The 27,663-nt window shown below is 55.0% G+C and overlaps 2 protein-coding genes across 3 annotated transcripts; both read left to right on the top strand.

Moving 5' to 3' along the window:
- Positions 1-1,076: 1,076 nt before the first annotated feature.
- LOC137673272 (digestive cysteine proteinase 1-like) lies at positions 1,077-6,038 on the top strand. Its single transcript, XM_068417985.1, has 11 exons — positions 1,077-1,125; positions 1,667-1,726; positions 2,012-2,104; positions 2,292-2,464; positions 2,746-2,986; positions 3,908-4,109; positions 4,203-4,396; positions 4,583-4,674; positions 4,761-4,922; positions 5,163-5,352; positions 5,851-6,038. Exons 1-11 carry the CDS (start codon positions 1,077-1,079, stop codon positions 6,036-6,038), a joined length of 1,644 nt encoding a protein of 547 aa, XP_068274086.1.
- A 6,111-nt stretch (positions 6,039-12,149) lies between these two features.
- FAM76A (family with sequence similarity 76 member A) lies at positions 12,150-27,272 on the top strand. 2 transcript variants are annotated; one of them, XM_068417783.1, is made up of 10 exons: positions 12,150-12,244; positions 13,440-13,504; positions 14,320-14,374; positions 14,933-15,085; positions 15,972-16,129; positions 16,626-16,712; positions 17,367-17,498; positions 22,037-22,172; positions 22,636-22,737; positions 25,220-27,272. In XM_068417783.1, the coding sequence occupies exons 1-10, from the start codon at positions 12,164-12,166 to the stop codon at positions 25,304-25,306; spliced, it is 1,056 nt and encodes a 351-aa protein (XP_068273884.1). In that variant the 5' UTR covers positions 12,150-12,163; the 3' UTR covers positions 25,307-27,272. The 2 variants fall into 2 exon arrangements, with proteins under 2 accessions (XP_068273884.1, XP_068273885.1); XM_068417784.1 differs by lacking the exon at positions 17,367-17,498.
- The last annotated feature ends 391 nt before the right edge of the window (positions 27,273-27,663 follow it).

The following is a 27,663-nucleotide window of genomic DNA, read 5'->3' on the forward strand; positions in this document are numbered from 1 at the left end:
CCACGGGGCTGCTCCCCTGCAGGGAAAGGTGCTTCACACCGTGACCATGGCTCACCTGGGTGCTCCTGGGTTGGACTGGAGCCCTCCTGGGAGAAGGGGGGTGGGTGCACGAGGGTCCTGCAGACAGGGTGGGAAGCTCTCCCTGCCCTCACCCTGGGGGCCTCCCATCTTGGCTGGTACCTCCCCAAGGCAGGAGGCACCTTGGACACTGAGGTGCCACGATGGTGGTGGTGGTCCCTGGGGAGGTGCTGCAGGATGGGGTGCCCAGCCCCGACACCCAGGGGTGCATCAGCCCAGCCCCGACACCCAGGGGTGCATCAGCCCCCCCCAAGCCCTTATCAGCTTTGTTTTGGGCTCGGGCGCTCGCTGTCACCTTGGGCTGGGGGCCAGCTGGACGTGCCACAAGCAGGAGGGGCGAAGGCCACTCTGCCGCGGTGATGGTGCCGCTCTCCTCCCTGGCTCTGTTTTTCCATGTAGCTCCTGGCAATTTATCTGCATCTTCCCCCTTTTTCCAATTAAAACCCCCTAAGTGCAGCCCTGGGCTCACCCTGATGGTGTATCTGGAGGGATGCAAACAGCCCCCATCTCCCCACGACTGCCCAGTGCTGCCTTTGGGGGGGGACACCTTGGCTCCCACCCCAGGAGGGCAGGGAGCACCCAGAGGGGTTTTGGGGGTGCCTGGCAGGGTCTCACTGCACCCCCTCGCCCCTGGGTGCTGCAGCTGCTCCCCTGCCACGCAGGGTGGGTGGGAGCGCAGGGACCCCCCACCCGAGCACCCACCACCCAACCCACGGCCCTGCCATGGGGTATCTGTGCCCATGGGGGGTCTGGGTCCCACCCTGCTCCCCAAGCCCCACAAGCACGCAACATTGGCACCCACCCTGCTGCGGGTGGGAACGGCACCCATGGGTGCCCACGGTGGGCCAGGGGGGCAACATAAAGCCACGCCTCCCCCCCGGTTTAGCCCCCGCCAAGGGCAGGACGGGGCTTTGCCCGTTGGCTGCCGGCAGCTCCCTGCCCACCCACCAGCGGTATTTAAGCCACCCGTGGGTGCGGGGCAGTGGCGTGGGCGCAGGATGGAGGGGCTGGGGTGGCTGCTGGTGCTGGGGGCTGCCGTGCTGCTGGGTGAGCACCCGCCCTGGCTGAGCTCGGGGTGTTTGGGGGGGTGGATGCCGTGTCCCCATCTTGGGGTGATGCCATCCTGCCCCTTAGCCTGGGCACTGTGGGGGTCCTGGGCTGCTGGGGGAGTCCTCGCCCTGGGAGGGGGCTGCTCTGTCCCTGTCCCCATGCCCGGAGCAGAGCAGGGGCAGTGGGCTGGGTATACAGGGGGTCATACGGTTGCCCCTCAGGCCCTGGGGGGTACGTGGGGGTTTTGGGGTGTCCCCGAGCTGGCCGCACCCCAAGGAGAGCAGGGGTGCAGGCAGGGGCTCTGGGTGAGCTGGAGGGCTGCGGGAGGAGAGGGGACCACCGGCTTGGGGACCCCCGGTCCCTGCCCTGCCTGGGCAGGTGGGACCCCTCCCAGCCCTGCCACCAGCACGGGCTCCCCCGGGTCTGTCCCCCTCTCCCGTGGGACAGCAAGGGAGGGACGAGCCCCGCTGCCAGCCCCTGCCGCGGAGGGGTGGGTGATCAGCAGCGTGACGGGGTTGGGGTTGGGGTTTTCTTCCAGGAGCAGAGTGCAAAGCACCTCTGGAGACACCCACGTTTGGGGACATCTACCATGTCACAGGTACCGCTCGGGGACGGGGCATCCCTCTGGGACAGTGACAACGTGCTGCCCAGGGTGGGTCCTACACCCCCAACCACCGGCTCCCACCCGAGGAGGCTCCAATTCCACCACTGCCGTGGGGTGCTGCTGGCGGTGGCCATGGGTGGGAGCAGGGGGTGATGCTGGGGTCCCCAGCGTGCTCCCTGCCTTCTCCATGCTCCTGCGGGCTCAGGGCAGGGGGGCGGGGGATGTCCCTGGGGCTCGGCCCCCTGCAGCCCCCCGAGCCCGACCCCTCCGTGCCCGCAGGAGTCATCAGCCTGCCCTACGCGGAGATCAGGGAGCCCTTCGAAGCCTGGTACAACCTCACCGGGGGGAAGAGCCGCATCGAGTACTACGGCGGTGGGTGCAGAAAGGGGGCCATGCCCCCGACCCCTCACCATCCCCATCCTTCTGCCCCAGGACCTTTGGGTGCCCCAGGACTTTTGGGTGCCCCAGGACCTTCGGGTGCCCCAGCAAAGCCCTGGGAGCCATCACCAACCCAGGACCCAGGGGCTTGGCTTGACCTCAGCGCTGTCCCCATCTCCAGGCCAAGTGGTCACCTACCAGTTTGGCTCCATCGAGCCCTTCGGCGCCAGCTTCAAGGTGACTCCCGAGACCACCGAGACGGAGGTCAACGTCCGCAAGTGCTTCCGCATCAACGGCACCGACGGGGACCTCGTCGCCCCGCAGAGCGTCTTCCCCAGCCTGGAGAACTTCAAGGTGAGCTCCAAGCATGGTCCTGCAGGATGTGGGATGGGGCAGGGGAGGGGATGAGGGACTCCCGTGGGTACGGGGTGACTGATGGCTACCTCTGTGTGAGGGCAGAGCACCCTTCTCTGTCTGGGAACGGGTAAATGGACGCGGCCATGGGTGATGGAGGTGGAGGGGTTGCGTGATGCAGGATGGGGTGCAGTCACCGCGGGTGCCCCAGCTCACCGGGGGGGTGCAGTGCCGGTGCCGGGGTCGGTGCTGACGGGACACCCCGGTCCCCGATGGCCCAGCGCGTGCGGGAGGAGCGCTTCCGCGGGCAGCCCTGCGCCGTCTGGCAGAACGTCTCCTACTGGGGCCGCAAGAAGAACGTCTACACGCTGCGGGTGGGCGGCTCTGCCCGCGGCCCCGTGCCCCTGCACTACGAGGTGCGCGGCTTCAACAGCCTCCTGGGCTCCCACTACGACAAGTACGAGATCGACTACTTCTCCTTCAGCCACCGCTTCCCCCCCAGCGTCTTCCGGCTCCCCGAGGGTGAGTGTCCCCGGCCACCCCACAGCCACCCCAAATGCAGCACCTCTCCCACCTTTTTTTGGGGTTTTGGGTTTTTTTTAGAGCCTGTACCACCCAAAGGGTTGTCAAGCACTGGCACAGGCTGCCCAGGGCAGTGGTGGAGTCCCCATCCCTGGAGGGATTTAAAAGCCATGTAGATGTGGTGCTGAGGGACGTGGGTTATGGTGGCCTTGGTAGTGTTGGGTTGATGGTTGGACTCGATGATCTTAAAGGTCCTTTCCAACCAAAATGATTCCATGATTCTGTGATCTCCCTTACGAGGAGAGGCTGAGGGAGCTGGGGCTGTTCAGCCTGGAGAAGCGCAGACTGAGGGGGGATCTTATCAATGCTTACAGATACCTTAGGGGGGTGTCAAGGGGATGGGGCCAGACTCTTCTCAGTGGAGCCCAGTGACAGGACAAGGGGCAACGGGCACAAGCTGAAACATGGGAAGTTCCATCTGAAAATGAGGAAAAACTTCGTGACTTGGAGGATGATGGAGCACTGGCACAGGCTGCCCAGGGCAGTGGTGGAGTCCCCATCCCTGGAGGGACCTAAAAGCCGTGTAGATGTGGTGCTGAGGGACATGGTTAGTGGTGGGCTTGGCAGTGCTGGGTTAAGGGTTGGACTTGATGAGCTTAAAGGTCCTTTCCACCCAAAACGATTCTGTGATTCTAATTTGGGTGAATTTGGCTGGGAAAAAAAAGCAGAGGAGAAATGTTAATTAATGTTGATAGCTGGGGTGATGCGGGTGCTGGGTCCTCAGAAGCCAGCTGGGGTGTGGGTGCAGGTCCCCCAGCGCGGACAGCCCCAATGGTTTTGGGGTGACCGTGCTGTGCTGGGGGGGCCGGGAGAGCCCATCCCCGCTCCGAGGCACCAGCCGCCCCCCGCGCCCCGTGGCAGGGGTGCAGTGCGAGCAGTGGCCCGCGCCCGGCCCCGAGCACCGCGTCGTGGCCAACCCCATGCGGGAGTTCGTGGGGAGGGCGCCGGAGACGGAGCACGTCCACCATCGCCTCTTCCACCGCTACAAGGAGAGGTTCGGGAAGAGCTACGGCAGCGAGGAGGAGCACGAGCATCGCAAGCACGTCTTCATCCATAACATGCGGTACGGGATGCCATGGGGATGGGCTGGGGGGGGGCTCGGGGAGGTCAGTGTGTTCCCCCGCTCCCCTCTTGCAACGTCTCTGCTCTGCTGCAGGTTCGTGCACTCGAGGAACCGCGCCGCCCTCTCCTACACGCTGGCGCTGAACCACCTCGCCGACCGCACGCCCCAGGAACTGGCCGCCCTGCGGGGCCGGCGCCGCAGCGGGGCTCCCAACGCCGGGCAGCCCTTCCCCACCGAGCTCTACGCCGGCCTCGTCCTGCCCGAGAGCCTCGACTGGCGGCTCTACGGTGAGGAGGGAGCCGGTGCCGCCGGCGGTGCAAGCCCGGAGCACGTTGGGACAGCCAAGCATCCCCCACCGCTCTGTTAGATGTGTCCCCATCCCGCTGTCCCCACCTCCTGCCTCAGTTTCCCTTCCGCCTGCCCTCACCCCCTGCTGCCACCCCAGCCTCTCACCCCCACCCCGCTGTCCCCAGGTGCCGTCACCCCCGTGAAGGACCAGGCCGTCTGCGGGTCCTGCTGGAGCTTCGCTACGACGGGCGCGATGGAGGGTGCCCTGTTCCTCAAGGTGAGAGCGGGGCCGTGCCCCACGGGGATGGCCGGGGCGCCTGGAGGCTGCCTGTCCCCATCCCCACAGCGTGACCCCCCCCGCAGACCGGCGTGCTGACCCCCCTGTCCCAACAAGTCCTCATCGACTGCTCCTGGGGCTTCGGGAACCAGGCGTGTGACGGGGGCGAGGAGTGGCGAGCCTATGAGTGGATCATGAAGCACGGCGGCATCGCCAGCACCGAGTCCTACGGGCCCTACCTGGGGCAGGTGAGGGTGGCAGCACTGCTCGGGGGGGGCTGCAGTGCCACCCCTCCCCAATCCTTTCCTCCAGGCTCTCCCAAATCAACCATCACCCCTTCAGCTGCGGCTGGAAGCTTTACTTTGCTTTATGGATGCTCCATCCGAGCCGCCCCACTCCCTCCTTCCCCCTTGCCGGGGTGGGTCGGACCCCCCCCCACCTGCCCCGGGACCCCGGTGCCACCTCAGCCTCCCCCCCGCCATCCCCAGAACGGCTACTGCCACTGCAACCAGTCGGAGCTGGTGGCCCAACTCGCCGGCTACGCCAGCGTGGAGCCGGGCAGCGCCGCGGCGCTGAAGGCTGCGCTGGTCAAGCACGGCCCCGTGGCCGTCAACATCGACGCCTCGCACAAGTCCTTCACCTTCTACGCCAACGGTGTCTACGAGGAGGCCCACTGCGGTGAGTCCATCCGCGCCAGAGGCTCCGGCTGAGGGAGCTGGGGGTGTTTAGCCTGGAGAAGAGGAGGCTCAGAGGTGACCTTAGTGCAGTCTACAACTGCCTGAAGGGAGGTTGTAGCGCAGTGGGAGTCGGCCTCTTCTCCCAGGCAACCAGCAACAGGACAAGAGGACACAGCCTCAAGCTTGGCCAGGGGAGGTTCAGGTTGGACATTAGGAAGCATTTCTTCTCAGCAAGGGTCATTAGCCATTGGAAGGGGCTGCCCAGGGAGGTGGTGGAGTCCCCATCTCTGGAGGGGTTTAAGAAAAGCCTGGACATGGCACTTAGTGCCCTGGTCTAGTTGACATGGTGGTGTCAGGGCAATGGTTGGACTCGATGATCCCAGAGGGCTCTTCCAACCTGAGTGATTCTGTGGTTCTGTGATTCTGTGATCAGGAATGGCCTCCAGCTCCAAGGGATGGGTGCTGATGTGACTCAGTTTCCTTCTCTCCTCCCGGCCAGGAAACGAGACGTCGGCACTGGACCACGCGGTGCTGGCCGTGGGCTACGGGGTCTTGCACGGCAAGAGCTATTGGCTCATCAAGAACTCCTGGTCCACATACTGGGGCAACGACGGCTACATCCTCATGGCCATGAAGGAGAACAACTGCGGCGTGGCCACCGCCGCCTCCTTCCCCATCCTGGCCTGATGGGACACAGCCCCACGTGTGCCCTGTCCCCTCCACGTCCCCCTGGGCAGCTCCAGATGGATGGGGGGGCTGGCAGAGGGACGCGGGGAGGTGGTTGTGGGGCAGAGGGAGCTGGGAGGTTGGAGGATGCTCCCAGCCCTCTGGAGAGGGATTTTACCATTTTGGCAATAAAAGCCTGTAGAAATGATCCTGTCTGTCATGCTGGGGTGTCTTCTGCCAGCCCCAGCCCGTCCCCTGCCAACCACAGCCCTTGCCGTGACTGCCTTCTGCAGCCCTTCTGCAGTGTGATGAGTTTCACCCAGTGCTCAGCCCAGGTTCCTGCCAGAGAGAGCAGTCCCCAGTGCCTGCTGCCTGTCAGGACATCTGGGTCCTACGTGGGTCAGTGCTTGGTGACTCAGTTTCCCCACCCTTTAGGGGGAAAGCAGAGCTTCTGGGGGTTTCCACACTGCTGCCAGCAGCCCTCGGGATGGAGGGAGCCCAAATGGACCCAAAGAAGCCCCAGCTCATTTCATCCAGGACAATTTGGGGGGGGGGGGGGGGGTTGTCCAACCTCCTGGGGAGCAGCTGGGCTCGGAGCTGCTGCCCCAGAGCTGTCGTGCTCCTTTCATCTCCCCTTACCCCAAAACTGCACGGCCATGGGGAAGCCTGACTGAGAGCCAAGGGGTTGGCAAGGCTGATGCCGCTCTTGGGGTGTCCAGGCTGGATATCAGCGTGGTGTGAAGGTTCATAACTGGGGCTTTGGTGTCCTGCTCACACCCACCCTGGGGATGGAGCCGGGTGGGCAGCCCAGAGCTCCCAGGTGAGAGCTGTTGGCACTGCCAGGCTCTGCCTTCTTAATTTGAGAGCCCAATTAGCAGCCAGGCAGGTGGGGAGTGTATAAAAGGGGAAAAGTCAGCCCAGGCTTGTATCAGTGTGTGCATCTTCCCCCAAAATGGGTTTTTGGGAGCTGAGAAGCGATGTTCCCCCATGGCTACACCCTTATTTTGCACAGCAAACACCCGGGCTCAGCCACCGTCCTTCCTCGCTGCTGCTCTTCCTTCCAGGCGACGGGATCGCTCCCGATTGAGGGTGGCAGGTCGTAATATTTGCTTGTTTTCTTTCCCTTGTTCACCTGCTTATTTCCCAATCTGCTGCCCTGATTTCTGCAGTGGTCTTTAATCACTCTCAGCGGGAGCGCTGACTCGAATCCATGTCTGGGAGAGAAACGATTGCGGCGCAGGAATGATGGGGTTTATTCTGTGGGAGTCCAGGTCTCCAGATCTTTGATTCTCTTGATTGCAGTCAATAAAACACGCTTTGACTTTCAGGGAACCGTGACTTTCAGGCTCCCTTTGGACGGGTGATGTTCTGAATGTGCTGCTGAACACGCAGGTGGCTTGGAGAGCTTGGAGGGGTTTTGTACCCCCAGGAAATATTTAGCAGGAGCCTGAAATTTTGCATTTGGGGCATTAGGGATGGCAGTTCCCAGCGTGGGGAGTTAAGGATGGCTGGGAACTTAAAAAAAAAATCCATTTATTATTTTTGAAAAAGGAGAAAATAAGAAAGGATACACCTGAAGGGAGGTTTTGCTGTTGCCAGAGCCAGGCTTGGGTTCTGGCTCCCAGCCCGGGTGAGCTCTGTCCTCCAGACTTCCCTCGACACCCCAACCTCGGAGTCGCTCCAGGTTTTGCTGAGCATAGCAAAGAACAACCACCCCAAACCCTGCTTTTGATTGAGAGTACAGCTGGCCTAAAGGGATGCATTTAAGGTTTCCTTTGGAAGAGGCACATTGCCTACATACCTTGTATTTCCAGCTTGCCAGCTATGCACGAAACTCCCCAAATTTGATACCTTGTTGGTGAAATATCAGCTGAGGCTGATGCTTTATGGGGAGCGAGCACTGCCCGGAGAGTGAAAGCTGAAAGGATTTGACACCTACCTCCTGTACACCCCATTGAGCATCTCATCTTCTTCATCTGCAGGGTGAAGGAGTTCAAGATGTCTCCAGAGGTCAGCTTCACGCTGAAGGCACAGCACCGGAGGTAGTCCTTGGTGGCCCTGCGCCCTGTCCTCTACTCGGTATTTCTCATGGTCCTCTGCTACCTTCAGGGTCTCCTCCTTGTTCAGCCGCCCCTTCTTGGCATCTGCCAACCAAGGGGTTGGTGCTCAGATGCTTAAACGGGGCACGGGTAACCTCTGCCTGCGAGCTGATCCCTTTAGAGGCCATTCAAGCTGATGGTGGCTTTCATGCTGGAGGTGGGAGTCCATCTGGCCACCTCGCGGGCTTTCCTGAGCCTCCAAACAGCTCGTCCGTCCTGCCTTGATGCTCCCTTGATGCTTCTTTAAGAATTCATCCATGAAGAAGCCCACTGAAGTCATCACCTCCCAGGTGAGTGTCTCCAGCCATGACTTCCACCTCAACAAGGTCTATGGTGAAGATGGAGATGCTGATGCCCCTCCCAGCCCGTACTAAAGATGAGGACATGGCGCTCTCCATCGCGGTGACAGAGGCTGTAGGCCAAGGCTGCTGATGTCTCGTTGAAACCTCTCAGCACCATGACGCCAGCAATCACCCACCATCTTTGGTGGCTTGGCTCTGGGAGTCGCTGAGATAAACCAGCACAGTGATGATCGCTCCTCCTGCCTGCCCTGGAGCAACTCAGCCCTTGGGACAGGGCTGGGAACCTTGGGGCAATCCTGGCTCCACGCTGGGCTCCAACCCACCACCCTCGCAGAGCCCAGCGCCAGCCAGGACATGGGGAGCGAGCTGAGACAGAGCACGCTGCCGCAAACAGCTCCCAAGAGGTGTTTTGTTGCCAGCGAAACGGCCTTTCTGTGGGTGAGAGCATCCAGATCTGTGGGATCAATCTGTCCACACATCCAGACGTTCAGGGTGGGCTGAGTTTGCCAAGCTAAATTCTCCTCCGAGGAAAGGCGGCTGAGATTTCAGCTGGGTTCGGTTTTTTCGCCCTGCCCTCGGCTGTCCTGGATACGGCGTTTCCCTCCGGAGGCAGCTGCGCTCCAGCCCAGACCTCTGCACAGCAATGCCAGGTGGCCAGAAAATGTGCTCCAGCCCCGAAAGCTGGCTGCCTTTCAGCGCTGGATGAATTATCTGTGAAAACCTCTTACGGCTCGCACAAAACAAGGTAATTATTCAGCAAGCAGGGGACGTGGAGAGAGCCAGAATATGAAAATATTATCTGTTAGTGATTTACAGGGAACCACAGACGGTGTCAAAGAACAGCAGCTGAAGCAAACTTGTTTTGGCAACTTCTTGGCTCCCAAAGGCTCCAGACAACCCTGGCAGGGGCTGATCACGAGCTCCCAACAACACCCTGCCCTGGGGAAGGGGCTCGTGGGGGTCTGGGTTAGGACAGAGCCGGGTGGTTCACAGAGGGAAAGGACATGTGTGCAGAGCCCTGAGGTTTTAGGATGGCAACGACTAATCAGGGGGAGGCCATCTCGCTTCTGCTATTTAATACGGTAACTGGAGCTTTTTTGGGGTACAAAAGGTTACATCCAACAGGATCTACGGTCCTCCAAGCTCTGCAAAGCTAGAAACTGCTTTACTGCTAGCGAGGCTACCCTGGAAAATCACCGAGGCAGAGGCTTTTTAAACGTTTCTTATTACACTTCCTTCGGTAGCAGCTTTACAAACGCTCTTCCTTAGCCAAATGTTTTTCCCTTGGCGCCCGTGACTGCTCTGGCAGGTTTGTTGTTCACGTTCTGAAACGCAATCGCTCCTTTTCCTTCAGCTCCAGAGATTTGCAACCCACCCTCCCGCGGCTTTTAGGAGGTTTTATTTCTCGCGGCGTTTTCCAGGTGCGCTGTCAAACCCCAGAGAGCCGGGCAGCCCCAACCCTCCACCCCCGCCTGGTTTTCCCTCAGAGCCTCTCCTCGGAGCACCGCATCCCCTGCGCAGCGAGGAGGGTTTTGTTTAAAGCCATCCGCCACCTCTGCCAAGCTCTGCCTTCTGCTTTCACCGACCGGTATTTCTCAATCACAGTCTCACATCCAGCACAATGCAACGAATTTCATGAAATTAAGTATTTCTCCTACACACATTGTATTTGCCCGGTGATTATAACTAGTCCCCGAGGTAGCCAAGCACAGCAGAATTTCAGTTTAATATGCACACCCACGCAGCCTGACTAAAAACCCAAGACACTCCCCCGGTCCTTCTTGGGGAAGACTGAGCGCTGCAGTGAGCAGCTCAGATTTCAGCTTTACCACTTGCACAAGCTCCGAGTGGGAATACTCTTGTCAGCTGGTGTGGAAAAAAAAAAAAAAAATAGGTGGGGAAAGAAGTTTCCCAAAGATTTCAAGGTATCCCTGATGGTGTGAGAGTGAGCAAGGTGTAAGAACACAGGCAACAGAGGCACAAAAGGGAGCGGGTCACACTGCTGTGGGTTTATTAACACAACTGTGAGTAGTTGCCACCTTTTGTTCACTCCATCTTGGATCTACAGAGTGAACTTTTAACTCCAAAGTGCTTTAATTCCCCCATTTGTTCGGGCAGGCAGCACATACGTAAGCTCACAGCACCTGTTCTGTGTCACACTGTAAAAAATGACAAGTACTTGATGAGGAAAAATGAGCAATTACTCAGTGTGTGTGCAGTGTACGCTCTGCCCTTGCTGCAGTGACTCCAGTCCAACCTCATACCTGAAATGAAAGGGGGGAAAAAAAAGACCTTCCCAGCACCTGGAGCCACAAACGCCAGCACCCAGGCTCTGGTGTAAACAGTGTGAGCTGTGATTTGCAGTGCTGACCCTGCCCCGCAGCAGAGGCAGATCCACCCATGCACAGCACAGTCCTGGCTGTGCCTGGGACTGGCGGACGAGCAGCTGCCCTAGCAGCGGGGCCAGCAGCTGCTGGAGTCGCAGCAAAGGGGGAAAATAAGTTCCCGTGAACGTTTCCCTTTCGCTGCAGACACCACCTCCTACCTCAGCCTCCCTTCCTTTTCCTCCAGTTCTCTTTCCCTCCACCTTTCAGGCACAGCTTTCCCCCTGCCCCTGCCCTGCTGCTGTCTCCATCCCTCCCAGCCCACCCATGCGGCTCTGCTCTCCCCCAGCTCCACTCTGAAGACGGCAACACCCCCTCCTCCCCACAGCCTTCTGCTCGCTCCCTTCCTTCCTCCAGACCCGACCCTCCTTCACCCACCTCCACAGAGGCCTTCCCCTCCCTGCACCAGCTCCTCACCTCCCCAGCCCAGCCCCCGAGCCCTGCCTTAACCCAGCCTCCCTTCCTCCTCCTCGGGCCTGCACGTCCTCCTCACCCTGCCCTCCCCTAACACACACCATCTCCTTTCCACCTTGCCCTGCCTTGGCCCAGCCATCCCCCTCCTTCGCCCTTCCCTCGGACCTGGCCCGGCCCAGCTCAGCTCTTTCCTCCTGGCCTGGCCCTGCCCTGCCCTGCCCAGCCCAGCCCAGCCCAGCCTCTTCCCCCGGGCCCCGGCCTGGCCCAGCCCCTTTACCCTTCCCCCGGCTCAGCCCAGCCCAGCCCAGCCCAGCCCCTTCCGCTGGCCCAGCCCAGCCCAGCTAAGCCCCTTTACCCTTCCCTCAGCCCAGGCCTGGCCCAGCCCAGCTCAGCCCCTTCCCCTGGCCTGGCTTGGCCTGGCCTAACTTAGCCCCCTCCTCCGGCCCAGGCCTGGCCTGGCCCAACTCAGCCTCAGCCCCAGCCCCTTCCCTTGCCCCTTCTCCTGTCGTCTTCCCCTTCCCCTTCCCCTTCCCCTGGCCTGGCCCCGCTCAGCCCCAGCCCCTTCCCCGCCTGGCTCGGCTCGGCCCCTTTCCCAGGCCTGGCCTAGCCCAGGCCCGGCCCCACTTCCGGGTCCCCTCCCGCAAGGCCTTATGGGCCAGCCCCCGCCCTGCGCCATCTCGCGCGCCCCCGCGCCGCGTCACGCGGGGGGGGCGGGTGCATCACGGCGGCGCGCGCAGCCGGACGTCAACGCTTCCCCAACGCCCGCGGAGAGGGGGGGGGAGGCCCCGCTCCGCCCCCTCCCCGGAGTGACGGCTGCATTGATCAATGAGAAGCGACCGAGGCGTGAGTGACGCGTCATCTGGCCAATGGGGAGAGCGGAGCGGCGGGAGGGGGCGGAGACGGGCGGCTTGGGCGGGCTGGGCTGCGCCTGTCAGCGGGGCGGCGGGATGGCGGCGCTCTACGCCTGCACCAAGTGCCACCAGCGCTTCCCCTTCGAGGCTCTCAGCCAGGGCCAGCAGCTCTGCAAGGTCTGGGGCGGCCGGCGGGGCCCGGGGCAGCCGGCGGGGACGCTTCGGGGAAGGGGCCTGGGGCGGGGGGGGGGCTGTCTGTGAGGGAGATGCGTGAGGCGGGCAAGGGCTGACCGGAGAGCGGTTTGTGAGGGAGGGAGGGTGGGCAGGGGGTGTTTGGGATAGGGCTGGGGGCTTAAAATTACTCCCGGGGACTGGGAGTAATTGGGGGGCTGTTTATGGGGAGGCTCTAGGGGCATCTAGGGAGGCTGAGGCCTCGGGGTGGTTATTTGGGGCCTGAAGGTACGAGGTGGGCAGTTGAGGGCTGTGTGGGTGAGGTCCTGGGAGCATTTAGGGGGGTTTGAGGGGCTGGGGGCAGCTGGTAGAGCCTGGGTGTTGGGGGGGTAATAGGGGAGCTGTTTGTCAGGGGGACCTGGGGGCACTGAAGGCTGTTTGGGGGGAGCTGGGGGTATTTGGAGGGTGTTGGAGAGGGAGTCATGGGGCCATTGGGGGGAGGTGGGTGCTGTTGATGAGGGAAGGCCTGAGGGCAACTGAAGAGCTGTTTGTGAGGGAGGCTGTGAGCAAGGGGAGAGGCCTGGGGTGTTTGGGGGCTGCTGGGGTGTTTGGGAGGGTTTGGGGGAGGCCTTATGGTATCCTGAAGGAGGGAGGTGGGTCTTGGGGGACAGTCTGGGTGGGTGGGGTAGTTTGGGTGGATAAGAATGAGATCAGGGATGAGATGGGGAATGAGGGGCAAGAAATGGAGTAGCTTGGGATTGCCGAGGCAGATGGGACAAAGCAGGTGAGCACAGGGGAACCTCCGAGGCGTGGGGTGAGAGGAGGGCAGGGCTGGAGGCACTCTGGGCACAGGAAGCTTGGGGAGGGCAGAGGTGTGAATAACTGTGGCAGGACTCTGTGTTCCTCCCCTGGGAGGTGAGGCTAACTGCCGTGACCCTTGTCTGTGGGCGTCGGGCACAAACAAACCCTCGTTACGAATCTCAGTTTCCTTCTGGGTCACCTGTGACACATGCCATTCCTGTCACCCTTCCTCTGCTCTCGGCCCTTGTAAGAGCAGCGTGACTGTACAGGGGAGAAATGTTTGGAGTTTGACGGGTGTGTGTGCATGTGGTGGGAGCAGAGGTCAGCAGGTGATCTGGGATTTTGGGAACCGGTGTGCGGGAGAAGCACCACATCTCACCCAAGGCTTCTGTTGTTGCAGGAGTGCCGGATTGCACATCCCATCGTTAAATGCACTTACTGCAGGACCGAATTCCAGCAGGAAAGGTAAATGCCCGCTGAGCTGGGGACACCAGTGTTTTCTTCAGAACAGACTCACCGGGGGAACTATAACATTTCCACACCTTTGATGGCTGAGCCTTAACCTGTCGATTGTTGCCGTGGAAGACTTGGGGGACCTCTGCCCTTCTTCATCTGCTGGGCGAGTTGATGTGCCTTGGCAGTCTCCTTATATTTGTACTTTTTGCTTGGCTTTTATTTTTCGTCAGTGCTCAGATGCATCTTCCAGTGAAGGATCTGGGTGCATCTTCCCACGGGTTTTTCTCTTACCTGATTTCTAGTATCCAAAAATCATTCCTTAGTGTGTTTCCTTTAGCTGTGCTTTTGTCTTTTTGCAAGTTATGTAGCTTACAGAGGAAGGGTTGGTAAACCCGGTAGGTGCGTGCGGGCATCGTGTGGGCTGTTCTTCCCTGTGTTTGTTGGACAAAAATACACCTCTGTCCTGACCTGCCTTAACCTCGTCATCCAGAGCAGACCTTCTCCAGAACTGAGGCTGTCACCGGTGCTGAATCACGCCTGCTGCCAATTAGCCGGGGATCAGACTCCTGTATTTGTGAGGACAAAAAAATGGTGTCACCTGGGAATGCCTTAATTAAAAGATCCCTCCTAGTAATACCACTTTTTGGCAAATTATCCTCAACCAGCTGGGGATAGGAAATGCACTTTGATATCTGAGTCCCTGGTGAAGATGAATACAGTCTCGCCAGTAGAGATGGAGCCTAGGGGAGACACGATCCTAACCACAGAGGTTTAATTTTCTTCGGGGAAGTGTTAATAGAATGATCTCTGCTTCTTTTTAACAGCAAAACCAACACAATATGCAAGAAGTGTGCGCAGAACGTGAAGCTCTATGGCACAGTGAGTGAGTGGGGCTCGTTCTCACCAGCCTCTTTTCCTTTCATCTCTCTTGTCTTTATCCTGCTGAATCCCAGAGCAGTTTATGGGCTGGCTCTGTTGTAATAGCATGACTGATCAATAATACATGGGTCCCTCAAGCATGAAGCTTTTACCTTTTCTTTTAGTACAGAAAAGAGCAGCTCTGCATCCTTTTAGGCCAGGAAACGAACTGCTCACTATCCAATCAAAACAAGAGCATGCTTACACAAACAGATTGCTGCAGGAAGCAGTGAGAAAACTTTCTTTCCTGCTTGTCTGAAATCTGAAAAAGAGATTTTGATTGTTTCTATTTTGGTGTTATACATTTTCTGAAGATTCCATAGCACTTGATAAGTGGTCTGGGTGCCGTGGCTAAATACACTTCACTAGAGACCAGGGGTCCAAATGTAGTTGTGTCTCCTGGATCAGCATTACGATTGGAACGGGGAAATAAAAGTTTGGAAGTGATGGGGAAAAGGGGGAAAGAGTATTAACATACTTAGAAGGCACTGCTGTATCAGTTGTTCTTGTTTCTTAAAGCCCAAACCCTGCCAGTACTGCAACATTATAGCAGCGTTTATTGGAAACAAGTGCCAGCGTTGCACAAACTCTGAAAAGAAGTATGGACCCCCCCACTCGTGTGAGCAGTGCAAGCAGCAGTGTGCGTTTGACCGGAAGGATGACAGAAAGAAGGTGAGTATCTCTGTAAAAGGAGGCTGAGAAGGTGAAAGGGCTGGTTACAGTGATTGTCCGTCCATCTCCTTCACGTATTCTCTAGCACTTCAAAAGGGGGTGTCTCGTGGTTATAAAGGTTTTTTCTGGAGCTGAGCTTTGCTCTGGGAGCTGTGTTTTGGAGCTGCTTGATCTCTGAGCTCCTCTGCTCCTTTGCCAGACCCATTGAGAAAGATCTTGGGTTTTGTGGCCTCAGGGTTTTTGTGGGCTGGCAAAGGAGAGGGGGCCTCCGAGTGAAATGTGAGGTGCCTGCTCAGGGAGAGGGATGGGGAAGCATATTTGTGCCGTAGCCTGAGGAGCTGGAAGTGTCATACGTCCACCAGGAAACCCATTCCATGGCTTCTGCGCACCCTTTGCTTAAACAACATGAGGTCTGTAGTTCGAAGGCCTGCTTCCTGCAGGCTCTAAACATCTATTGTTCGTTTGGGATGCTGCCCTGATAATCCCTGTCCTCCTGCTGATCCTCCTCGAGCAGAGACCCTTGCTGCTTTGGTCTTCAGTGACTACTACCCTGTCACGTACCATTCCTTGGTGTTGCTTTGACAGCAGCCCCGCTGGAGGTAGCCTGGCCTGGTGAAGGGGTGCTATAAAATGGTCTGTGAGCAAAGCCTGGCAGAGGCTGTAGTTAGGATAGATCAGCTACTATTCGTAAGTACTGTCTGCAGAGCACCAGCCATGCCAGATGCACTTCTTACCCTTTCCACGCATTCAAGGGATCCTTTTTGAGTCGCTGCTTGTTCATATGTCATCTTAAGCCTGAAGGTGCTTCTTGTCTTCTCTGTGTTTGGTTTGTGGGCAGGAAGCAAGACCACAACTTCTCCCCCTCTCTTTCTCACTCGTATTCCAGGTGGATGGCAAGCTGCTGTGCTGGTTATGCACGTTATCCTATAAACGGGTCCTACAGAAGACCAAAGAGCAGTGCAAACACCTGAGCAGCTCTTCCCGGGCAAGCCTGCAAGAGAAAGAACAGTACAGCAGGCTCAGCAGCGGCAGCCACTACAACAGGTAACCTGCACCCTGTTGTGCAGGGTGAGCAAACAGGGTGCCTGGCTGCTCCACGCTCCTTAGGTGTAATAACTGGGAGGAATGCCTGGGGCCTCGGTACCTTGGTGAGGGGTTTTGGCAGTTGTTCAAGAGAATCTGGCTAAGTCAGGCTTTGCTAGTTTGCAAACCCCACTGTTGTGGCGTAGGCTTGTAGTCCAACAGTGCTTCTTAGTGATTTGACTTACTGAACTTGTACACAATTAAAGCTAAATTGCGTTTGTAAAATGTAATGATTGAAATGTAGATTTTAAGGGTGAGTTGTTCACCCACCTACTGCTCTGACTGACGCATTGTTTTCTGTTTATTTTTAGTCTCTTCAGGGAATGAATTTTTTATCATTCTTGCACTAGGAAATCTTGTTTTAATAGGTTCAAAGTGGGTGGGAAGATTTATCTGCTTCTCTGTCTCAGACTGCAAGTCATTCAGGGTCTGACATACAATTTCCTCGTTTTTCTAGCCAGAAAACCTTATCCACCTCTTCTATTCAGAACGAAATCCCAAAGAAGAAAGCCAAGTTTGATGCCATATCTGCCAATGGTGACAGGTGAGCCTGTGACATGGGGCAATTGGCGGGGGGGGGGCAGTCTTGTTTGCTAAGTTTATATAAGACAGAGTTCTGTGTGAGTAGCAGGAAGCTCTTATGCTAGAGCAGGGATTTGGGACCTTGAGGGGCTGCGTTAGCAGCTTTCCAGAACCCGCAGGCCAGTCTTACTTGGCATTTAGAGAGAGGTTTGAAGAGGAAGATAATACCTAGTGCCTGTACCTGCTGGAGTAGAATCTGCTTGTTGGCTGAGCTCCCCAACAGTCAGAAAAACTGCAGCCAGATCAGCTTTATCCCCTGTCTGCAGTTCCAGGGAGAAGGGGGGCTGTTGGCTGCCCTGTAGAGTCGAGGTCTGCAGGTTTTGTGCTTTTGGGGCTATCAGACTGGTCTGCAGGGAGACAGCCTGAGAGGAGAGGCTCAAGACCCACCTCCCATTTCCCCTCCTGCCTTCTGCAGGAGGGACAAGCAATCAGACAGCTCTGCTTGAAAGCATCCAGTCCCATTCTGCTGTCACAGTTTGTGCTGGATTATCTTTACGCCAGCTGCATGTGTATCAGAATGGGAGTCACTAGCAGAAACAGATTGAGATAGATTTTTATTTTTTGACAGTCTTGTACATGCATATTTTCATTCCTGCCTTTCCTCTCTGATTCTCAGCGTTCCTTCCTCTCCCGAGATGCTTTGTCCCCCTACCCAGAGTGCCCCGTCCACGTTGGCGCAGTGGGTTGCTTCCCAACAGAGTCTCGGTGCCCACCATTGTCCTGTTTCTCAAGGCACTGACATCCTGAAGTGAGATTACCTGTTGTTTTCTCCCCTGTTGCCCTCCCTCCCTGGGACCTGCCTCACACATGGAAACTGTCCCCTGTACATGGATCTTTTTCCAAACAGTGGTGAATTGGGAGCACAGAGCAGAGTGCAGGCTCATTAGTGCCACAGGGTCTGTTAAAGCCACTGGTAATTAATTGATCACTATCTACCTTGAATGTCTTTGAGATCACAGATCACATCTCTCCTATAGAAACATTGACAAGGTGTCAATAGTATCTGAAATGCTACGATGGGAGATAGAACTTAAATGATTTTGTAAGGCAGTGATTCCCACAGAGTGGTCTAAAAGACCATTTATCATCTGAAAGGTGTTTTCAGTTAAAAGTTGGGAAAATGTAAGGATTAACTGTGGCTTGGGAGCTTGTGGCAGAGCACGGAGCGGTCAGAGAATTCATCTGACTGCCTTTAGTGCTGGTGGAGCCAGAGGAGAGACTGGAGACAGATCCCTGCTAGAACTGGTGCAGCCCATGAGTACTGCTGCAGCTTTCCCTCTGGAGCCCTCTTAAGGCTCCTGCTCACCTCCTGAGGCTGCTCTCCGGGCTGTAGGGCAGTACCAGGTATTTTTATGTTCTCACAAAAGCCTGAGCTGAGACCTAACAACTCATTGTAACACTCCTGCTGGCTTGAAATTATCCAAGAAGCAACAAGTTCATGCTCTGGCATGAGTTGCTCAGCCATTTGTTTGCAAAACGGAAGCATGTATTAGGGGAATCAAATGCTTTCGTTTCTGCCTGCCCTTGTGTCAGATGTGTGGCTCCTGCCGAGGCTGTGGTCCTTGCCACAGACTTTTTTTTGATAAATCCCAGTAGCAAACAGTGTGTAATTTTAGCATGTACTGAAGAGCTCCAGCAACGTGCTTGTAGAAAAAGCAAGCTGCAGCTACCTTAAATAGACACATGGCTACATTTCTTGAGTAGAATAATAATGGTGGTTCATTAAGTGTGTTTTTGGAGTTGCTGGGGTTTTTTTTTGTGAGGATGAATCCCCCAAAACCTCCCTTCTTGCACCATTTTCTACCAGATTGTCCTCCCTAGAGTCAACCTAGAGTCTGGGTCACAGCCTGAGTGTGGAGTTAGGGTCTGCTGCAATGCAAGGCTTGCTTTCCTCATCAGCGTGGTCTGGAGTGGGGTGACACCCAGCCAGCACCTCTTTACTGCTGAGATCAGTCACAGCTTTCTGTACAGCGTGTCTTGGCTCTGGCCAGCCTTCAGCTGGGCAAAATTTGGGCATTCCTGAACTCGGTTGACTTTGGCAGCACCCCCACCAGGGTCCAGCTGCTCTGAAATTGTTGCTCCTTTGTTGATACAGTAGGAATTCCTCTACCATGTCTTCCTGAGTTCCCTCTGGATGATTTTTGATTACATATTTTGGAGTGGATGTTGCTCCCAATGGCTGTGATATGGAGACTGAGCAATTTCCAGTGGGCACTTAATGGGTGGCGTTCAATGGTTTGTTCGGGGTGAGGTCTGTGAGGAGCTGGCGTACGCTTAAAATGCTGGGCCTTGGGCTGAGCTGCGCCTGCTGTAGGTGGTGGTAGGGGAAGTATAAGTTCTGATGCTGGTTCCTGTTGGTCTGGATGGATTTTTGCACGTGGGGGATATTTTTATCGAAGGTGAAACTTGGCTGCTGGTTTGGTCAGCCTGGTTTGTCCCTCCTTATGCTAGCCTGACTTGAATAGCAAAATCTTTAAGCTTGCCATTTGTTTTGCCTAATTTCAGCCATTTAACAGGAGTTTAAGGCAGTCATTTTGGTTTCTTTTCCACTCAGTAGAGGCAGGTGTCTTTGGAGGAGCTCTGTGTTTTCTTCTGTCTCCATTGAAAGCATCAGGAGCTCATCAATCCTCTGTAATTAGAGGCATAGGCTGCTCAGACATGGAGAGCACGTGGCCCCCTGACGTGTCCCAAGGGGCTGGGATCCTGGGTGTGGAGTTTATTTGTAGGGGAAATGGCTTTTTTTTTTGTTTGCTTGGTTGTTTTAATTCTTCATCTGTTTGTTAAAGGAATGGAGCGACTTGTATTTGGCAGTTTTCCTTCTAATTTTGGAGTCTCAGGCTGCTTCCTTAGTGCAGGGTTAAAGAGAGAAACCTTTCATTACTAACTTGTCACTCAAAAAAAAATTAGAAGAGGGGAAAAAAAAAAAGCTGCTTCTTTAATTAGCACCTTGACACCTTTGAAGGTGCATTTTGCAGCAACTGGACAGGAAAATACCTGCCTGTGCTCATGTCCTTGACAGGAGGGGAAGCCTGGGCACTCTGAGCCCACCGTTCCCCACTTGTGGGTGCAGATCCCAGGGGCAGGAGGAGGCCCAGGAAACGCTGGGGTCGGGGAATGGCTCTGCTGAGTGCAAGAGTGGCTCCTGGAAGGCTGGTGGCCCTCCTGTCCCCTCTCCCCCATGGGTGGCAGGGCCAGCTCTCACCTTCCCTGCTCCTCAGTGTGCTCGCAACAGGAGCTGCCCAGGAGGGAGTTTTTCCTGCTGGAGCAGCTCAGGGAAATGTGAGCATCTCCTGGCACTCTTTATCACCCCAGGACATGGAATCCTAGACGTGGCAGGAGGGAAGCTTGCCTGGACAAAGGAGTGGTGTAAGCCAGAGTTTGTTTTTAGCCAGAGGGAATCAGTAAGGAAGCTTTTTTTTCTCTGTGGAGGCTGCTTTTTTTTTTTTCCTCTCCTCCCCAGCTTATTTGCACTGAGTGGGAAATGAAAGCTACTGTTCATAACATGCTAGCACACGGAAGGGTGCTGGAGCACCCACCATCATCTTGCACAGCCTCTACCTGGGGAGATGGTTTTTAAATGCAGGTATTCTCCGCTATCGTGCGTGTATGAACCTCTTCTGCACTCGAGAGCTGCCCAACATGACAAATAGATCCAGTGTACCCAAAGACCTGCCACATCTCCTGGTGTGGTCTCTGCTGTCAGCATGTTTTAACCAAGCACGACTCTTCCACTGCGGGCTGTCTCCTGCAGACCCCCCGTTCTGAGTTTTCCTTCGCCAGGCTTTCTCTCCCAGTGCTGCAGGGCTACCCTGTGACTTCCAGATCTGCGAAGCTGCCGCTGCTTAGTTTCCCTCTGTAGATCACCAGCACAGTGGTGGAAAGAACCTTTTCTTCTACCACACCCTTGCTAACCAGTCCAATCAATGCAGACTGTGCTTTTAATTAGAAAATTGATGATTTCCAGGCATTAGAGGAGACGCCTGTGTGAGGTGAGCAGCTGGTACCCTCTGCCTCAGTGTATGGAGGGGGGGCTGGAAGCACGGAGGTGGCAGCGTACTTGAGAGAGGCAGTGATCCCAGTTCAGACCATGCCTTCCCCAGTCTGCTGCAGCTCCCAGCTCTAGAGCTGAACACAGGCTTTAGGGCATGTGTTGACCTACTCTGGAGGCTTTAATAAAATGTCAGGCTTTGGGTAACTCTGGCTATTTATCTTTATAGCAGCAGTGCTGTCTGATAACAGCCAGACTTGACGTAATCTTCTAGCTAAAGCTTTGTTGCCTGATTACTGTTAAATTCTTATACAGCAATTCCAGGTGTGTGTGGCCAGGAGTGTGTTGCCCTTTTGGCACCAAGAGATAAAAATTGAGGTTACCATTACAGCGGTGAGGAACAGAAGGCAGGCAAAGATCAGGTGAGCTCCCTGGGCCTGTGGCTGCAGCTTATCGTATCTTATGATCTGAAATATTCCTGTAGTGCAAGACTGTGCGTGGCTGCCCAGATCACTGGGTGTCTTTTAGGGAGTTCTGTGAATTACCCGTGCAGGGGAGTGACTTATGTCCAGCTAGGTTTTCAGCTGGTTGCTTAGGTTTAGAGTACCTGGTGGTGTACAGGTGGTGTGCTCAGCTAGTTCTCTGTCTTCCTGGAGAGAGTTTTTCTTGCTCTGAAGTAGTAATGAAGCTTCTTCCTAAATTGCTGTATCATGGTGGAATCAAAATACAAAAATCCAGTGTGTCTTTTTACCCCTTTTCCCTGCTGACCACAGTGCTGGCTTTAATCTAGGTGTCTGCCTTTGCTTTGTTTGTTTAACTTGAGGTTATTTGTTTCGTGTTCCTTCCTTGCCAGAATGTTTGTTTACATTTAGGGAAAAGTTTTGCTGTGCATCCAAAGACTGCCTGTGAGCAAAGAGAGTTCCTAAGTGGTTGTATGAAGTTTCATTAGCTCTCTGATCGCTGTCCTCGACCCTTTGGTTCAAAAAGGGATCCTTGCTGTCTGAATGGTTGCTGATGGTCACCCGTAGGAGTCCTGTGTCCGTGCTGATCATGCAGTAACACTCCTCGATATATCACACGTAATCCCCGTTGCCTGTCACACCATGTGTTTCCCAAATTCCCTGTGGCATCCAGGGCAGGGATACAGGTAACACCTGCATTCAAGGAGTGTTTGGAGGACACGTTGTGTGTCACAAAATGATTCCTATTCTCCTTCGAGTGCCATCTGTGTGGGAGTTTCCCTGCCTCAGTGAAGAGGAGGGGTCATGATGAGAGTCTTTCCCTCTTCTTTGTTGCAGTTTTTCTCCAGACCTCGCCCTGGACTCCCCTGGCACTGACCACTTTGTTATCATTGCCCAGCTGAAGGAGGAAGTAGCTACTTTAAAAAAGATGCTGCACCAGAAAGATCAGATGATTTTGGAGAAGGAGAAGAAGGTACAGCCCTTGGCTTGCTTGCTTCCCTCCCCAGCATGCTGACATGTTCACACAGATCACGCTCCAGTAGAGTTTGGCTTTTTATCTTGGAGTGAGCAAGAGAGTTTCTGGCTGTTTCCAGGCTGCCTCCTTTCCAGAGTTGCAGAGGCTTTCTGGACCCGCCCAGGAGATCTCATTTCAGAAAGGGTCGTTTTCTGACCACTGTCTCAGAGACCTCCGTGTCGGGGCAAGACTGAGAAAAACCACGCTGCTCTGTGCAGAAAGACAGCCCTGGCCTCTCCTGCTTCTCTGTGCTGCTCAGTGAGACGGTTCTGGTCTCGTTGTGCTCACACCCCAGCACATTCCTGAACTCATCCAGTCTCACACAACTTCTGCAGAGGCATTTTCTGTGGCAGGATGCATCTGGGGTGAAGGCATTCATTTCTTCTTCCAGTTCACTTGCTCCTTGCTGGTTTATCTGCAGATCACCGAGCTGAAAGCTGACCTGCAGTACCAGGAGTCGCAGATGAGGGCAAAGATGAACCAAATGGAGAAGATGCACAAGGAGGTCATGGAGCAGTTACAGGTGACAGCATTTTTGTTTTAATTTGCTGAGCTGGGCTGTACCCAGGAGTGACTGAGGACACTCCTGATCAGAACACCCCGTGAGCTTCTGCACACACAGATCTTAACGCTTCTCAGCCCTGTCCTCCAGCCTCTCTGCTCTGCCAGGCAGTCCCCTCCCCAGCTCTGCACCAGGCTGCAGTGCATCAAAACCCCTACTTGTATCCTCCTTGCTGCTCTCTACTCGGGCTCAGACTTACTGTATTGTGAAGTGCTGTGTTGGAGTAGTCGGGAGCCATCACGTTCATTTTACCTACTGCCAAAATCAGGTTTGAACCCCTTTCTCCAGACTGCAGAACCTCTGTCAGCTCCCTGCACCACGTAGCTCTTAATGTGATTTATGTGACCAGTAACCAGAGAGAACAAAGCTCCAGAGACAGTTGGCAGTTCCTTTAGCACTGCATCTCTGTAGTCCAAATAAAGAAGGCCCTGAGCTCGAGGGAACAGGGAGAGCAGGATTCTTGTCATGGCCATGGAAACGCCAGGCAGACAATCAGCATGAATTCACTCTGAGATCGGGTCAGAGGGGAGCTGGTTACAGGGAAGAAACCAGACACAGAAATGAACTTTGCACCCTTTAATGGCTCTGGGGTTTATAATGATCTAAAGCTGTAGCCATGAGAAATGGGAGGGGACAAGACAAAAGGCTTGTTCTCAAAACAGCCCCTCCTCCATCAGCACACACCCAAGTTAATTATCAGGGTGGAAGACAGGTTTTGGAGACCACAGCTGCTGTCAGAAAGCTGGTGCCTGTGAGATCCCCTTCCCAATGCACACCCTCTAGCGCTGTAAGCCTGTGTGAAGGCTGGAATATCTGTGTGTGGTGTGCCCAGGGCTGGGTGCCCGTCCCGCTCCTCGTGAGCTCGGAGGCACTGGTGGTTTGGGTTTGAGGGACTGATGACAGCCAGAGCCTTCTGTCCCTGCTCTGCTTTAGTGCTCCCGCGCTGCCTGTGTCAGCCCAGCGCTGTTTCTGTCTCGTAGCTTTGGGTGCCTGCAGAGAATGAGCTGGTGTTTACTCCAGTTCTGAACAGACAACTTTCCATTAGCACAAACCACTGCTTTTTTAGTTCCCTTGACAGCCTTGGCCGTGGGGTCAAGGGCTAACTGGGAGATGACCCCGCTCCTTGCAGTGGTTTCCCAAGGCAGGGCACACTCGGTGTGCCTGGGAACAGCGTACCCTGCTGCTGCTCAAGGCGAATGTCTGCCTTGAATGCTGTTAGACGTCTTCCAACAGCCTTAAACTTGCTCAGTTCTGAAAAGAAAGAGGGTCAGATCCAGGAGCGGGTTTGCCCGCAGCCACCTGCCTCTCCTGGTGGAGAGTCGCCCGCTGTGCTGGTCTCTACTTAACTGGGACTGCCCTGAACTCGTTCTCTCTGGTGTCCAAGTGTTTTACTTCAGCTGGTATTGACTGAGGCTCTGGAAACTTCCTTCACTGATTCCAAAATAAAAGTTCCAATCTTCTCAGTGTATTGTAGGTGCCTTGAAGTGTTCATCTGATTCACTCTTTGCACGTGCCCTTGGTTTTTATTATTTTGTCTTGTCTTTTCATGGGGGGAAGCAGGGGTGCCTGTATTCTTCCAGCAGCACTAGAGCAGAGGGTTTAATTCCTCTAATAACCTTTTGCATATTCATTAATTGACGGGAAACCAATGCAGAAGAGCTGTGTCTGGCTTCACAGGGGTTCTGCCCCTTATGCTACTGCTGTAGTGTGATTTACTACAGAGGAGAGTGGGCTCAGAAGTTTGCTAAAAGGCGCTAGAGAGCCTTGTTCATAAGCTGCCATGATTTTTAATTCAATGCAAACCGAGGAGACTATAAGCTGTTACGTGTTGGTGCTCTGATGGGTTTGGAAAGCTCCTGGTAGGGATGCAGGGTCAGTACAGAGCTGAATCCTGGTAAAATGTGGGTGGCATGTGGAGAAACCAAGGGTGAAGGAAAGCTGGAGAACCTTGAGCTGCTCCACCCTGCTTTTTTGATACCAGTGGGAGTGTGGGGTAGGGGAAGCTGGTCTTCAACTCGCTAAAACAAGAGTCAGGATGGGAGCTTGACTCAGCAGAGTTTTACTCCGCCGCTTCTCCCGCTGTCAAAGCACGGCGGCTGGTGGAAGGGGAAGGAAGGAAAGCCTGTCCCGCTGACCTTGGGGGTGTCCTTGGCTGGTTTAGTGTGAGTTGCACGTTTGTCACCTTTCGCCGTGGAAGCTGTTAACTTTCAGCCCACTTCTCGGTTACAGCGGGGGGACACGAGGGGGACGGGATGGGAGGAGCCCTTTCTAGGGGGTTAGAGATGAGCTGCCAGACTGGAGCTCGTGCTGTGCTGCCGCACAGCAACACTGACCTTTTTCCTCTGCGTGCAGGATGCCAGCAGCTTCTCTCTGGGCAATTCTAGGATCCCGAGAACTGATGATGATCCGTGCCATTAAATACCCATTTTCACTGTGTTTCCAGGCCAAGAACAGAGAACTCCTGAAGCAAGCAGCTGCCCTATCAAAGGGCAAAAAGCCTGAGAAGTCGGGAGCAATAACCTCCCCTTAAAACCAAGCCCCCACTCTGGGAGCTTTCCCCAGCGTTAGCCAAGGACTCTAGGAGGCCCTGTCTGCTCGCTGGAAGCCAAAACCTCAGTGTTGTCGCTACCCCACCGCCGTGGACTCGATGGAATACTGCTCTGTGTCACGGTGAGCCACGGGGAGAGGTCCCAGCCATCCCAAATCCCCCCCTGAAGCACTGCTTTCTGGAAGAGGTTTTTTCCTAACCGGTTCCTACCACTGCCAGCCCTTTCTATAAGCAAACAGGAACCTGCTGCATTAAAGACTTCGTGCTGGTTCCCAGCCTGCTGCTGTGAGGCAATAGCCGTGGCCAGTTGTTACGCAGATAAGGCGGGAGCTGCGTCTGGTGGGAGCCTGATTTTTCTTGAACTGTTCCCTCTTCAAAAGGAAGCCGATAAATCACCAGCCCAACAGATGTTACTGGAAGGTTGTGCCACTGCTGAGAACGGTTGATCCAGCTTTTTGAAGATGCTTCCAGAATGGGGGCTATGTATTTATCTTGGAAGTTTTTTGTTTTGTTTTTATTCTTTTTCTTTTCTGTGTCAACTTGGCAAAACAAACTGCCTGGTTTTGTGTTTTCTTGTTTTGTTATGATAGCTTTTGGGTTGGGAGCCAGAGTGTAATGACACAGACCCAAACCCACCCCATATCCCCCCCCTCCCTTATGCCCTGGTTACTTGGTGGCCTTTGGGACTTTGATGACTTCTGCAGCTTGGTGTGACCAAGCGTCTCTTACTCCATTTCTTTACACGAGGAGAGTTCAAGGCTTGGCTGTTTCCTCTGCTCCCCTCAGTCCCTGGATCGAGCTCGCCCTCTTCTCCCCCTTTCCCTGCCCCGTAACTGCCTTCCAGAGGCACAAGTAGGGGCCAGATTGGCTCCAGGGAAGCGCTTACTCAGGCAGCAACTCGAGCCAGGGAGTGTTTCTTGGGGCTCTCTAGGGACATCTCTCACTGCTGATGAAAAGCCAGCAGAACAAAAGGGCTATGAAAGTTCCCTGTAACAGGGACGCGCTTCTCGGAAACAGCACCGAGACCACCGACCCTTCCAGCGAGGCCGGCTGGGCTGGGCGCTCCCCAGGCTCAGGCTTTGGCGTGAGGAGGACGGATAAAAACCACTTGACTGCTGCGAGGGGGGAAGGAAAACACCGCCCAGCTCCCGGCTGGCAGCAGTGCAGCTCCTTGGCATCCCGACACCGAGCTCCAGGGCGTGAAGAAACATCTCAGGGTTTGGAGACCCTCGGGGCGGAGGAGTTTAGGGGTGCAACCTTAGAGCTGCGCTGAAGGTAGGTAGGGAAGAGGAGAAATAGTCCTTTTTGATGCAGGGCCGGCTGCTCTGTCAGGGTTTTTATTAAGCTTTTAACTAGAGATTGTGATATTTTTTTTTTCATCCTTTTTTTGTTGTTACTAAAGATGACTTTACTCAAAGGCACTTTTTTTTGATGATGTTGGCTTCCAGCATGGAAGGAGCACACTGCAGCATCAGACACTCTGCCATGTGGGGGTTTTTGTTCTTTTTTTCTTTTTTTTAAGAGACTTCTGACGTGAAAACAAGAAAAAGGAAAAAAAAAAGTTGTTACACTTTGCCAGGGTGTGACAGCAGGAAAATACCTAATTTTATACTTCACATGTTTTTAGAAAATGAGGTGCATTGGTGGGATGTTTTTTTTAACTGAGGGCTTTGCTTTTTCGCTTCCCTCAAAACACAGAAATAAACAGAGGGAGAAAGGCCCTGTGTATACTATTAACGTTTTTTTTTTAATTGTGATAAATTGATCACGCAGTTGAGTAGCTGATGATTTGTAGTAATAACATCGTTCCTTTGTATGTTTGTAATAATGGAGATTTTAAAAGGGATGCTTTTGATTTGTACAAAACCGACGACTGTAAAAAGTGTTTTAAAAATTTCACATCTGTCTCTGATACTTTCTATTTGCCTTAGAGAGAAAAAAAAAATAAGCAACCAAAGCATCTTTCTGTGCCTGGAACTGATTTATCTCCTGCTGGCAGCTGCCTGCAGTGGTTGTGCCGCTTCGGGGTCTGGTGCTTTGGGAAGGAGATGGTGTTTTTCTCTTGGTTGCTTCGCTCCTACTTTTGTTTCTATCTTTAAATCCTCCCAATCAAGCCTGTTGCTAAGATCCTCGTTCCTTGGTTACATCCAGCTTCCCAGGACCCATCCGGCTGTATCCGACCAGATCTATTCTTTCTTTTCTTCCCCAACCACATGAATGAAGACAGAGCACAGAAACAATCCGCTCTTGGCAGGAAACAGAGGAGAGGATAAAGGGGGTTCTTTCTTTTAAGATACAGATGCAAACGGGGTGAGTAAACACCACTTGTGTCTCTGAAG

This window comes from Nyctibius grandis, chromosome 24, assembly GCF_013368605.1.
Source record: "Nyctibius grandis isolate bNycGra1 chromosome 24, bNycGra1.pri, whole genome shotgun sequence".
Classification (NCBI taxonomy): domain Eukaryota; kingdom Metazoa; phylum Chordata; class Aves; order Nyctibiiformes; family Nyctibiidae; genus Nyctibius; species Nyctibius grandis.

Coding starts and splice junctions, on each gene's coding strand:
- FAM76A (XM_068417783.1), top strand. CDS start 12,164: ATGGCGGCGCTCTACGCCTGCACCAAGTGCCACCAGCGCTTCCCCTTC. Junction 17,499..22,036: donor CAAGGCACTGACATCCTGAA/GTGAGATTACCT, acceptor TCTTTGTTGCAG/TTTTTCTCCAGACCTCGCCC. Junction 22,738..25,219: donor AGGTCATGGAGCAGTTACAG/GTGACAGCATTT, acceptor CTGTGTTTCCAG/GCCAAGAACAGAGAACTCCT.
- LOC137673272 (XM_068417985.1), top strand. CDS start 1,077: ATGGAGGGGCTGGGGTGGCTGCTGGTGCTGGGGGCTGCCGTGCTGCTG. Junction 1,727..2,011: donor GGACATCTACCATGTCACAG/GTACCGCTCGGG, acceptor CCGTGCCCGCAG/GAGTCATCAGCCTGCCCTAC. Junction 2,987..3,907: donor CGTCTTCCGGCTCCCCGAGG/GTGAGTGTCCCC, acceptor GCCCCGTGGCAG/GGGTGCAGTGCGAGCAGTGG.